The sequence below is a fragment of the Aotus nancymaae genome, unplaced genomic scaffold (assembly GCF_030222135.1).
Source record: "Aotus nancymaae isolate 86718 unplaced genomic scaffold, 86718_ANA_hifiasm-v0.15.2.pri h1tg000018l, whole genome shotgun sequence".
In the NCBI taxonomy this organism is placed as follows: Eukaryota; Metazoa; Chordata; class Mammalia; order Primates; family Aotidae; genus Aotus; species Aotus nancymaae.
The window spans coordinates 4,191,880-4,205,694 of record NW_026988430.1 but is presented as its reverse complement, the minus strand read 5'-3'; the positions used below and the strand labels follow the sequence as shown (position 1 = coordinate 4,205,694).

Genomic DNA, 13,815 nt, shown 5'->3' with positions numbered 1-13,815 from the left:
AGTGGATAGGAAAAATGCTCCTATTCTCTGTAACCATTTGTCATCAGGACTCAAAAGACATTGAACTAACTGCCCTATTGGAGTTCATTATTGGAAGTCTTCAGGAGTTTACACATTTATATACAAAGAAAGTAGGGCAGCTCATTTGAGTCTTGGCTCGTGTGTAATGATCTTTAATGCGTATTGGAAAATTATTATTCTCAAGTAAGAATAGTCTATACCTCAGGTCATTTACAGTCTCAAAGATTTGTCAGTATACTTTAAAACAGTTCTGGGAACAGTTAAGGAGACTAAAGAGTCATAAAAACTAAATGCAATGTCTGATGTGTGATTGGATTCTGAATTTTTTTAAGCCATGATATGATTGGGACAATTGTGAAAATTTGTATAGGGACTACATAGTAGGCAATGATAATATTAAGTTTCATTGGGTGATAATAGTATTCTGGTTATGGAGGAGAATGTCTAGGTTCTTAGGGGCTGCACACTGAATTGTTTAGTGGTGAAGGCTCATTATATCTGCAACTAACTCTCAAATGGTTTGTCCAGAAAAATGTGTAGACATACATACATGGAAAGCAAATGTGGCAAAGTATTAGCAACTGTTGGGGTTAGGTGGGAAATGAAAAAAAAAAAAAAAGCAACTGTTGATTCCAGATGGAAGTTATACAGGTGTTCATTATACCATTTGAAAATATTTCCCAGCCATCCTAAGGCTTAAAGGAAAAAAGGAAATTGTTTAAAATAAGAAGTTGAAGGCACAAAAATAACAACAAAAACTTTGGGTTCATGCCTGTAATCCCAGCACTTTGGGAGGCCAAGGAGAGAGGGTTGCTTGAGCTTAGGAGTTCAAGACCAGCCTGGGCATCATGGTGAAACCCCATCTTTACAAGAAATACAAAAATTAGCCGGGCATGGTGGCACACACCTGTAGTTCTAGCTACTCAGGAGGCTCAGGTGGGACGATCACTTGAGCCCAGGAGGCAGAGGCTGCAGTGAACTGAGATTGTACCACTGCACTCAGCCTGTGTAACAGAACAAAACCCTGCCTCAACACAAACAAAAGAAACACCTCTGTGTCAGAGTTAAGGTTGCTATGTAAGTAAAATGCCAGGTTATGGTTCTGGGTCCATTCTTTCTATATGAAGATCAAAAGCTTCCACTGGACCCAAAGGAACACTACTAGTCACTAGTGGTTATTTCTCTATAGGTTTGAAAGCTGTGTCAGGCCAACTTACTGGATGCAGTTTTAATATAAAACACTATATGTTTGTTTATACCCATTACTGGAGATAGGAAGAAAAAAAAACAAAAAAACTCTATATGTTGTACTCCCAACTCATAGACTTCATATATCCATGAGACACTCTTCTGTTTTCACAGTTTTAATGAGGTCCTGATAAAGTCATCCTTTTGAAGGACCCAGAAAAGGCCCCCACAGCCTCTGCAATGTAATAATTATAGTAGTTAACATTTATTGAGCACTCACTGTGTGCCAGGCATTTTTCAGGTATTGATTCATTTAATCCTCAAAACTCATTAGAGGTAGGTACTATTATAACGACAAGGCCAAGGAACAGAGATTAAGCAGTTTGCCCAAATTCACATTATTAGTGGAGCTGGGATTTAAGCCTGGTCTGGCTGTGGAATCTGTATTCTTAATGACCATGCTATACTGCTTAAGATTAACCTTGAGATTTACTCCAGATAACAGAGGTTTTTTTAATCTCTCTAAAACTGCCCCAATAAGCCATAACAAGAATCAATTATCTTGGTATCTCTTTTGCCCAAATTTATATTTTGAAAAAAACTCAAACATACCATAAAGATGAAAGAATAGTACAGAATCCAATCAAAGGTCAGGCACTGCATGTCATGTCTTCATTTCCTTTAATCTAAAACATTCCTCTACTTTTTTTTTTATCTTTCATGATACTGGTATTTTTTAAGAGTCAAAGATAGCTGTCTTGTAAATTGTCCCACAATCTGGATTTGTCTGTTTCCTCATGATGAGATTCAAGTTAAGCATTTTTGGGAAGAATACTGCATAGGTGATACATCCTTCCTGCCTCATGACCACAGGTGGCCCATAATGCTAAGTTTGATCACTTGATTAAGGTGATCTTCCAGATCTCTCCATTGGTGTTATTTTTGCTGGGTGCAGTGGCTAACGCTTGTAATCCCAGCACTTTGGAAGGCTGAGGTGGGCAGATCACTTGAGTCCAGGAGTTCTAGACCAGCCTGAGCAACAAGGTAAAACCCTGTCTCTACTAAAAATACAATAAACAAAAGAAAATTAGCTGGGCGTGGTAGTGCAAGCCTACAGGGGGCTGAATTTGGAGGATCACTTGAGCCCAGTCAAGGCTGCAATGAGCTATGATTTTGCCACTGTATTTCAGCCTGAGTGACAGAGTGAAACATTGTCTCATTAAAAAAAATAAAAAAGAATTTTCCCCTTGGTAATTAATAAATAATCTGTGGGGTGGTACTTTGAAATCAGTAAAGATCCTGTTCTCCAAGTGTCTTTTTACCCAACTGTGTATCAATAATAATCCTTGTCTGAATCAATTTTTATTACAGTGGTGGTGCAAAGTGACACTTTTTTAAATTTTGTCATTCCTTCTGCATTTACTAGCTGGCATTATTTCATTAAAGGAGAACACCCCCTCTTTCTTTTTGAATATCATTCTTCATGGATTCTTCTTTATATTAATTATGTTGTAGCTTATTATTGTTGTTATTCTTTTGAATGCTCAAATCCAGATTTGGCCAATGCAATCTCTGTAATTTTTTTACCCCACAATACATGTTAAACTAAGCTGTTTTTAATGCCCAGAGAATGTCTAATATTTCCCACTCCCAACAGGAATTGAGAAAGAGACTACAGAAGTTGGGGACTTATTCAGACTCTTCTTAGAAGTCTACCTTCTTCCTGTGTACTTTCAGCCCAAAGTGAAACTTTTGAGTTGGGAAAAGATACTTCTGAATTAAACTGCTGACCAATGTCACCCAGTTCTAATCCCAACCATGTTTATTCTAGGCATACCATACTCACTGCCATGCTTACCCTTCTGTTGTGCACCTCTGTCCTCCTTCCTGTGGCCTTCTGGTTCCTACCCAACTGTCCAGTCCATAGGCCTCAATAACACCTTTTTGCCCAGCCCTGTGGTAGCATTGGTCTGCCTCCTTTACCTGCTCAAGAAACCCCTTCACCATTAATTTATTGTTCTGTGATTTTATCTATAGGATCTTACCCAGCCATATGGCCTGCTGCCTCTGCCAATTTAAAAATAGCTTTGAGGTTGTCTGCAAGACAGTCAAGCTGCATTGCAACAGTGCATGTCTGACAAACACCACACATTGTCCTGAAGAAGCATCTATAGGGAATCCCGAAGGAGCGTTCATGAAGGTGTTACAAGCTCGGAAGAAGCACACGAGCACTGAGCTGACTATTGAGCCAGAGACACCCTCAGACAGCAATGGCATCAACTTGTCAGGCTTTGGGAGTGAGCAGCTAGACATCAATGATGAAAGTGGTGTTATCAGTGCACTAAATTATATCTTGCCTTATTTCTCGGCAAGAAATCTAGAAGATGTGGAGGCAACGTTGTTATCATTCATTAAACTGCTTTTTTCAGATACACAAGGTGGTGACAGGCGCCTGGGTATTTTGAAGAACCATGCAAAGAGCCCCTCTCTTCAACCTGCATCTGACTCAATTTATGAAAATAAATTGAGAAAGCTGTATTTTCTGGAAAATGTGTTAGATGCAGAAATTCAAGGAAAAATTGATGAGGTTAAAAGGGAAGAAAAAACTGCCATGCTTGTACAGTCCAGCGATTTAGGTCCCAAATTTAAACGGCAAATTTTTCAAACAAAATTAGAAACTGCTCAACCACAGGAAAACAGCCTGGCAAAGATTCAAAGTGTAGGAAAAAGCCTGCAGAGAGCAAACAGAGCCCTTATGGGCCCAAGGAGCATCCAGAAAAGGCACTTCAGACAGCTGGGAAAGCAGAGCATCAGGAGGGAACAGAGTGCCCAGGCATTTGTGGAAAACACTGCCAAAGGAAAAAGGCCTGGGATTGCAGCCCCAAGGGAGCTGGAACAGCCTCATGTGGTGCAGAGGCCTGAGAAGTTAGTGGGAAACACTATCTACACCAAGCCTTTGTTCACCCAAGAGCATAAGACTGTGGTCTCCTCTTTGCCGAAAGCCTTCTCCATGGGAGGGCCTTCCGCCTCCACCTCTGCAAAAGCCCAACCTGAGGTAAGAAACAGACAGAAAGACTTAACCTACGCCACTTTGAAGGCTGCTAAACCAACCATCAATTCCAAAATAAAACACCACATTCATACAACTCGCTCCCGTGTGGTCCACAGAACACCCAAGGCCAAAAAGAGTCAAAAACTCAAAAAGAAAAGTCTTCCCAACAGACTGATGCTGGTGAAGAGGCCTCCATTCTCTGCAGCAAAAAGCCTGTTCCCTGACCTGTTCCCCAAGCCCAAAAACTTCAATTACCCATGGCTCTTGTCCCCAGGTGATCGGTTTGAAATTCAGCTAAACCAGAAGCTGCGGTCCCTCATCCCTAACAACAATGTGAGAAGGCTCATAGCTCACGTTATCCGGACCTTGAAGGTGGACTGCTCTGAGACCCAAGTGCAATTAGCCTGTGCTAAGCTCATCTCCAAGACAGGCCTCCTCATGAAACTTCTCAGTGAACAGCAAGAAGTAAATGTGTCCAGGGCAGAATGGCATACGGACCAATGGGAAACTGAGAACTATATCGAGAGCACAGAAGCCCAGAGTGAACAGAAAGAGCGGAAGTCAAGTGAGGTGAGGACCACAGAGAAAGGTGAGACCCAGACTTTCCCATCATTTAGCATATGTCAGGAAAGTGCCAACACAAGAGAACCTGGGACTCACAGGCCATAGCTTGTCTTGGCCATGTAACTTTGGCCAGGTGGCTCATGCCTGTAATCCCAGCATTTTGGGAGGCTAAGGTGGGTGGATCGCTTGAGGTCAGGAGTGTGAGACCAGCTTGGCAACATAGTGAAACCCTGTCTCCACAAAAAACACAAAAATTAGCTAGGTGTGGTGACACATGCCTGTAGTCCCAGCTACTCAGGAGGCTAGCTAAGGTGTGAGGATCACCTGAGCCCAGGGAGGTCAATTCTACAGGGAACCATGATCATACCACTGTACTCCAGCCTGAGCAACAGAGTGGGATCCTGTCTCAAAAAAATAAAAAAGAACCTGTAAGCTACTCACTTGGAATACTAGGGTTTTTAATAGTTAGCTTTCATCCTATCTCTTTGTTTTTTTAAAGAAATTGTTCTTTCCTTTTTTTTTTTTTTTAGCTCACTAAAGTTGTTCCAGGATACGGCTACAACAAATTCATCGTGGCAATACCTGTGACCGTAATTGCAATTTTCATCCTAATTTTCTGTGCCATCAAGGTAAGAACAATAATTAATTCAGGTTTTCAGAATGCAATTCTGCCTCTGTGTAGATTCAGAACCCACAAACTGAAAATCAAAGCCACTTTCCCACCTACTACTACTTGGCATTCTCCTTCAGTTGTTTAAGGCCGAGGTATGCTTTGTTCTTTTACTATAATGTATATTCCAGGATTTTAAAAGGATCTTCACTTCCAGGAGATTTCTGTCAATTGAAATTAAGTTAATCCCACTAGACTATTTTAAGAAATTAAGTTGATATAATAGCAAAATTTCTCCCACTCAAAACTATGTCAACAATTGAATGTACTGTGCCACTAATTTATTTCCTTGTTGTTGAAATGAAGAGAAGTATATAATCTCCACCCTCACAGAGCTGTCATCACCCTGGAGAGGAAGGACGAAGCAAAACAGAGAAGTCTTGTCTTGTAGACTTACTAGACTCACACAGTGTCTTCCTTCTCCAGTGTGTAGGGTGCTGTCTAAATAGGTCCAGTTAAAGCACTACAGGGTAGCCATCTTTTAAAAAAGTAGTTGGCCACTTATTTAAGTTCACAGGGGAGGGGGAATGTCTCATAATCCAGCCCTCCTGAGCCCAGGACCTCTGTGAGATGTGTCACCATTTCTCAGACACCATATGAGACATTCCTCCTTGGATTAGGGATGCTCAATCTGCATTACCTATCTAAAGCCTACATCTGGCTACTCTGGAGCGAGTCCTGTTTATAGCGCCCATTCCCAGAGCTTGCCTCTGTTTGCCTTTTGTTCGATTACATGATGTATTACTTTTCCCAACAGGCCAGTGCTAGCATATTGGAAGAGTGAGTTAATAAGTTGGCAACCTTGACGCTATGCTGCTAATCCAACTTTATTTCCCTCACTCACTATTTCCATTATTGTGGCAGCCCTCCATTCCAGCCAGAGCAGCCCTTCACCATACCCTGGTCACACTGTGCCCATTTCTGCTTTTGTCTGTGCCCTTGTCCACCTAAAATGCCCTTATTTCACTCTGTCACCATTTCTTAGGCACCATATGAGAGACTTCAGAGGCTGAAGTGGGAGGATTGCTTGAGCCTGGGAGGTCGAGGATGCAGTGAGCTGTCATCATACCACTGCATCCTTGCCTGGGCAACAGAGCAAGACCCTGTCTCAAAAATAGCCACCACCAAAAACTGTCTTGGGATTTGAATAGGATCACGTTAAATTTGCAGATTAATTTGAGAATTACATCTGTACAACATTCTAGGAACGTGATATCTCTTGTCATGTATTCATTTTTTTTGAATGTCTGTCAGAAGAGTCTGTTTCCATCATATAGATCTTACACATCTTTTGTTAGATAAAAGATCTTTGTATTTTTGTTCCTAAATACTTCATACATTTTCATTGCCATTGTAAATGGGATCTTTCTTCCATTTTCTAATTAGTTATTGGTGGTACGTGGGAAAAGTATTTAAGGTAGTCATCTTTTTAAAAAAATTTTTTTGTATGCTGATCTCTTGATTTTGTATATAGCCACCGTACTGAATTCTTATATTACTTCCAGTAAAATGTTAGTTGATTCTCTTAGGCTTCTTTGGCTGTCTAATATTTATCATTTCATATGCAAATAATGATAGTTTTGTCTCTTCCTTTCCAATAGTTATACTCTACTTTCTTCCTCCCTCCCTTCACTTCCTTCCCTTTCTTCCCTTCCTTCCTCCCTCTCTCCCCCTCCCCCTTCATTCCTTCCCTCCTTCCTTCCCTCCCTCCCTCCTTCCCTCCTTCCTTCCTTCCCTCCTTCCTTTCTTCCCTCCCTCCCTCCTTCCTTCCCTCCTTCCTGCCTTCCCTCCTTCCTTCCTTCCCCCCCCTCCCTCCCTCCCTTCCTTTTTTCCTTCCTTTTTAGAGCCTGTTTTTACCCAGGCTGGAGAGCAGTCACTGTAACCTTAAAGTCCGGGGCTTAAGGGATCCTCCTGCCTCAGCTTCCTGAGTGGCTGGGACTACAGGCCAGCAACTAATTTTTAAAATTTTTTTGTAGAGACAAGGTCTTGCTATGTTGCCCAGGCTGGTTTTCCTGCCATTTTAGAGGAAAGATTCGGGTTTCCTTTTTTTCCTACTTTTAAGAGTTTTTATTAGGAATTATATGTTGAATTTTATCTGAAACAGTCAATAAAATATATTAAGTGCCAGCTGCATGCAAGATCCTAAGTTAGATACAGTCAGCCCTCTGCATCAGCAGGTCCACATCTTCAGATTCAACTAGATGAGGCTGAATATTTGAAAAAAACACCATAAAAATACAAATAGAAAGTACAGCATAACAACTGTCACCATTGTACAATATCTATACATTCTATTAGTGATGACTTAAAGTACATGGGGCCAGGCATAACGGTTCACACTTGTAATCCCAACACTTTGGGAAGCCAAGGTGGGAGGATTGCTTGACTAGCCTGGGCAGCAGAGTTACTAAAAATAAAAACTAGCCAGGTATGGTGGTGTGCACCTGTAGTCCCAGCTACTGAAGAGACTGAGTTAGGCAGATCACTGGAGCCCAGGAGGCTGAGGCTGCAGTGAGCTGTGATTGTGCCACTGCACTCCAGCCTGAGCAACAGAGAGTGATCCTGTCTCTAAATAAAGTATATGGGGGATGTGTGTTGGTTATAGGCAAATACTGCATCATTATATGTAAGGGATTGAGCATCCACAGATTCTGGTATGGTGTGGAGGCAGCATCCTAGAACCAATCCCTTGCAAGATATCAAGGATGAGTGTACTGTGGAAGAATCAAAGCACTGTTAAACAGCATACAATTCCTGTCTCCAAAAAGTTCTGTCCTCAGGTGGATGAGACTTATAATGAATAAAAGGAATAAATACAGATTTGGAGATAGTGGTTGTTGTGATGGGTAATCTTAATTGTGTTTTCTTCCAAAACAGATGTATTGTCCTAGAAGGGCACCAAACAAAGATGAAGAAGCATTCTTAAGGTAAATATTAGTCTGGTGATTTTTTTTTTTTTTAATTCAGAGTCTCACCCTGTTGCCCAGGCTGGAGTGCAAGGGCACAATCTCAGCTCACTGCAACCTCCACCTTCCAGGTTCAAGCAATTCTCCTGCCTCAGCCTCCTGAGTAGCTGGGATTACAGGCATGTACAACCACGCCCAGCTAATTTTTTGTATCTTTAGTAGAGACAGAGTTTCACCATGTTGGCCAGGCTGGTCTCGAACTCCTGACCTCGTGATGAACCCGCCTCGGCCTCTCAAAGTGCTCATATTATAGGTGTGAGCCGCTGCACCCAGCCAGTCCAGCAATTTTTAAATTATAATTTAAGAAATAGAGGAAAGCTTAGAACTCTATCCTCATTTTTCAGAGAGGAAACTACCCAAGACAGGAAGAATACTTACTTACCCTAATGCTTAACCTGACTCCTCTGAAATTAGCTCCCCAGCCAAAGCTGAGCTGGATGGAACTAACAAGGACACATCTGATATCCCCAGCCCTTTGGGGAGGTGGGAAGGGACAGGAAGGGGAAAGGTTTTGGTGCCTGTTCCTGCTGGTGGTGGCAGGCTAGGGGCCTTCTTGGAGGCTCTGGGGAAGGGGTAGGGAAGGCCACCTGGTGTTGGAGTGAGGGCGCTAGTCTCCTTCAAGGCTGATGGAAGGAAGAATATGTGAGTCCTTCCTCTAAAGTGGCAGGAAACACTACTATCTCTCTTTTTTTCCCTTTCTTTTTTCCCTGGATCCAAGAACTGAGGAAACACTACTTTTTCATCTCACTGGTTTTTGCGCTCCCACTCTATTCCTTTTATACAAACCTCACCGAATTTTAACTAGGAAGGCCAAGCCAGGTGGCTCACACCTGTAATCCCAGCACTTTGGGAGGCTGAGGCAGGTGGATCAATTAAGGTCGGGAGTTGGAGACTAGCCTCACCAACATGATGAAACCCCATCTCTAATAAAAATACAAAACTAGCCAGGCATAGTGTCACACACCTATAATCCCAGCTACCTGGGAGGCTGAGGCAGGAGAATCGCTTAAACCCAGAAGGTGGAGGTTGCAGTGAGCCAAGGTCATGCCATTTGCACTCCAGCCTAGGCAAAAAGAGTGAAACTGGTCTCAAAAAAAAGAAAGAAAGAAAGAAATAGGAGAGACTTTAGACAGTAGTTTGTCCTTTATGATAGGAAACCTGAGAACGAGAAGGGGAGAGTGTCTTGCCCCATGGTCACACAATGCACTCTGGCTTTTTCTATTTTATTCACATTCAAAAGAATGCTGTCCTTTAAGCTGATGTCACAGCTCACTCACTCACCAGTGACAGCCTGCCATATGAAGAGCTATGAGATGGACGACTTGGCTAGTTGCACTCAGGCATTTTTGCTTGAGGTGATTCAACTTATAGAATAAAGCAAATAAAGCATCTAGAAAAAAAAAAACACCTCATCCTCCATCCCCCCATCAAATGATGCCCGTGAGACTAAGTCCGAAGGGGACTGATGTAAAATGCTTCTGCCTAGCATGGTTGTGCTGTCTGTTCACTGTACAAGGGCGCTTGGCCAAGGGGGTGAGTGGGACTGAACATCCTCCCCGTGCTCCATGCTGAGCCACACACAAAGTCCCTCCAGCTATATTGTAGGGCCTTTCTGGACAGACAGGGAGAGGTTCTGAAAGTCCCATCTGCATGGAATTATTTTCAAGACCTCAGGTATGTGGTTTGCAGTGGTTCTGCTCACTCTGATTTTGGACTGAGGTACTCATTTAGTCCTAATTAAGACCAGAGAAGTACAATGTGAGAGACGTGGGAAACGGCAGCATCACTCAATGTTTTGTGCCTATGTCTCCTCAGGGGCACTTCCAGAAGTCTGCCACACAGGACATACTCATCGCAAAGTGTGACTCAGGTACATTGGAGCATTATTCATTGCTGTGGCCAGAGAAAGAAGAAGACATGAAAAATTAATATTTCCCTTTCTATCTTCTAGGGTGGCATTTTGTTAAGAGCGCTGCTCCAGCTTACAGATAAGTACAGATCTCTCAGTGCCACACGTGTGAACAACAGGCTACAGAAGCTGCCTGACGAGGAGTCTTACAGTGAGGAGGAGATCTTCAGCCGTGACTGACTGACTTGCTGTAGTATTGGGATGCGAAATTAAAATAATTCACCAAGACAAAAGTATGCCAAATTGCAGGGTCTTTATTGCCAGCGACCGCGGAGGACTCACGTCTCTCTAACCCGCGGCTCCGAGAGGGGAGCGTCAGGGCTTTTTACACCCGAAAGACCACCTTGGGAGTGGGTTGAGGAATGGGGAGGGGGATCAACGGGCCCCAGACATTCCGAGGGCTGGTGGATTCTGTAAATCACCTCCTGGGCAGGGACGGGGGTGGGGGCCTCCGGACATTCCGAGGGCTCCGGGGCTTATTGTCACTTAAATTGCTACATAAATGATTCACAAAAGTCAAGACAAACATTAGTTTACATATTGGGTACCGACAAAAGTCAAGATAAACGTTAGTTTACATATGGTTTGGGTACCGGTGGAAATTACAGATCTTAGTTCACAGGGGCCAAGATGAGATTAGCTTGGGCTGCGCATTCTGATAAGCAAAGGCCAGCAATTCTATCAGTTACTGATGAGAAAGGTAAACAACAGCAAAGGCCAGCAATTCTGTCGGTTACTGATGAGAAAGGTAAACAACTTCACCTGGTGGACATTATCCAGAGCAGACTAGCAGTCTTATTTACAGAAACCAAGTCAGCAGTTATTGCAAGGAGAATGGGGCAGTTATTACAACTCATTTTTGGAGACTCATCTTTGTCATATAAAATGGCATTGCTCAGGTTCTGGCTCCAGGCCAGCTATAGCACACTGCGGTTTTTATAGGGGTAGAGGGACTGGGGGAGTGGGAGAGCTGATCTGGCGGGTGGCGATTGGTCAGGTTGGTCGTCGGGCGGGAAATCAGCCGGGCGGGGAGTTTGTTGGGTGGGAACTTACTGGAGAGCTGATGAGGCGGATGGTGATTGGTTTGATCGGTTGCCGGGCGGGAAGGTTGCTGGAACTGCGTCAGTCTGAAGTTATGCGGGCCGAGCCAGGACAGTAATCAGAGTGAGATAAGGGACCCTCCCTGCGTGGGGGAAGGGGCTTTTCCCTATCGAGGCTTTCAATGTGGCCGGGGCCTGAGGGAAGAGAGGGGAAATGGGGCCCAAGGGTCCTCCACCAGACAAGAGTGACCCCAGCCCACCTCAGGCCTTCTGAAAAAATTTGTTTTTCTTACAATATATAGTTAATTCTAGCAATTCAGTAAGACATTTGAATGTGTAATTAAAAATTTATGCGGAAATAACAAGGGCCATCGGAAAGAAAAACAGTACTGAAGCCAGTGGCCCACGCATCCACCAGAGGCAGCAGGCAGGGGAAGCACAGGACCATCTTGCCCTCCCTTGTTTCCCAGTCTAATTAGTCACCCGGACCTGAAAACGTACCCTCAGGGGGTGGTGATTTTACAATTAAATACCATTGTTCTTGGTGCCCTCTCCCCTGGTTCATCAAGCACCAGTCATACAATACAACATACTTGACCTCCTGCCCACAGGGGACCTCCCCCACCTCCTGGCCCCTCTCATAAGATTACTGGGCCTACCTGCACTGTGGGGGCCAAGCCCTGTCTTTTTCCCAAGCCCTCAAACCCATGCATGAATGTTCATCCAGAAGTGGGAGGGGGCTTTTCACCCTTGTAAGATGGTGGAAAATTCACATTGTTTTTTGGTTTTGTTGTTGTTGTTTTTCTTTTTAAAAATCCCAACCCTTGGATAGCAGAGAGATGCTGGAGGGGTAGGGTCAAGAAGAGTGTGTGAGAGCAGTAATTTCCCAAAACTGCCCTCTGCAAGGCTATATTTCAGGAAACATACTGGTGGGGCTACCTCTCCATTCACATGTACTCCCCTAGCCTCTCCCCATCCCTCACTGATGCACATCCATAGCCCCACTGTTCCATGACAGCAGTAGAATACTGCAGAAGGCGAAAGGATTCCTCCACTCCATCTTCAAAGAAAAAGTCACTAATAAGTCACATTTGGTAAGTTAGTGAACGTTAAACACATTAGTGAGCAAAAGAAAATCTGAATGAACAAGAATTGGTAATCTACCTAACAGAACACAAGTGAACGCTGGCAGTTCAGTAATAGGAGGTAAAGAATGGTGCCAACTGCAGAACAGCAGCCCCCATCCCAGGAACAATATGACTGGGAAGCAGCCCCGCGTGCGTGCTGGTGGGGGTTCTAAGCAAAGCGAGTTGCCCATCAGTTCCAGTGAGTTTCCTGAAGCTTGACAAAAGACACCTGTTCTCGGGCCAGGTGCGGTGGCTCATGACTGTAATCCCAGCACTTTGGGAGGCTGAGGTGGGTAGATCATGAGGTCAGGAGGTTGAGACCATCCTGGCTAACACAGTGAAACCCCATCTCTAATAAAAATAAAAAAAATTAATTGGGCGTGGTGGCATGCACCTGTAGTCCAGCTACTCGGAGGCTGAGGCAGGAGAATCACTTGAACCCAGGAGGTGGAGGTTGCAGTGAGCTGAGATTGCACCATGGCACTCCAGCCTGGGCGATAGAGTGAGGCTCTGTCTCAAAAAAAAGAAAAGACACCTGTTCTGCTGCTGCCTGCCCCAGTTACCTCCCCAAGTTCCTTACTGAGACTGAAAAGTGTCTTTCTGCATAATGACTTCAGTGAGCAAACAAATATTTGAGTTTAAAGCACAAGACTAAATAGTTATAAGTATAGGCAGAGCAGCAGCTACCATTTACAATTTGCTTACTTGATGCCAAACCCTGGTGGATTAGGCATTTTACAGTCTTTCTTTATTTTATTTTTTATTTTATTTATTTATTTATTTTGAGACGGAGTTTTGCTCTTGTTACCTAGGCTGGAGTGCAATAGCGCGATCTCGGCTCACCGCAACCTCCGCCTCCTGAGTTCAGGCAATTCTCCTGCCTCAGCCTCCTGAGTAGCTGGGATTACAGGCATGCGCCACCATGCCCAGCTAATTTTTTGTATTTTTAGTAGAGACGGGGTTTCACCATGTTGACGAGGATAGTCTCAATCTCTTGACCTCATGATCCACCCGCCTCAGCCTCCCAAAGTGCCGGGATTACAGGCATGAGCCACTGCGCCCGGCCGTCCTTTTATGGTCTTACATCATTTAGCCCAGCAATCCATGGAAGCATAGTTTTTAAAATCATGATCTGACAGATAAGGAAACAGGGCTCGAAGAACATAGATGACCTGCCCAAGTGTCCAAGGCCACACATCCAAAACAACACGTTAGCGTTTTACACCAGGACTGTTAGACTTCAAAGCCTCTTAACCATTCCACTGCCCTGCTGTAGGG

At 43.8% G+C, this 13,815-nt stretch overlaps 2 protein-coding genes across 2 annotated transcripts in view; one reads left to right on the top strand and one right to left on the bottom strand.

Moving 5' to 3' along the window:
- LOC135275714 (leucine-rich repeat-containing protein 37B-like) overlaps positions 1 to 10,412 on the top strand; it is a 31,763-nt gene extending 21,351 nt beyond the window's left edge. Inside the window, 5 exon segments of the mRNA XM_064378136.1 lie at positions 3,247 to 3,650; positions 3,885 to 4,831; positions 5,356 to 5,454; positions 8,373 to 8,422; positions 10,277 to 10,412. Of these exon segments, the coding sequence (XP_064234206.1) occupies positions 3,247 to 3,650; positions 3,885 to 4,831; positions 5,356 to 5,454; positions 8,373 to 8,422; positions 10,277 to 10,412 (1,636 nt within the window).
- LOC135275676 (putative coiled-coil domain-containing protein 144B) overlaps positions 1 to 13,815 on the bottom strand; it is a 64,628-nt gene that overhangs the window by 18,159 nt on the left and 32,654 nt on the right. The gene's annotated exons all lie outside the window — the stretch shown is intronic.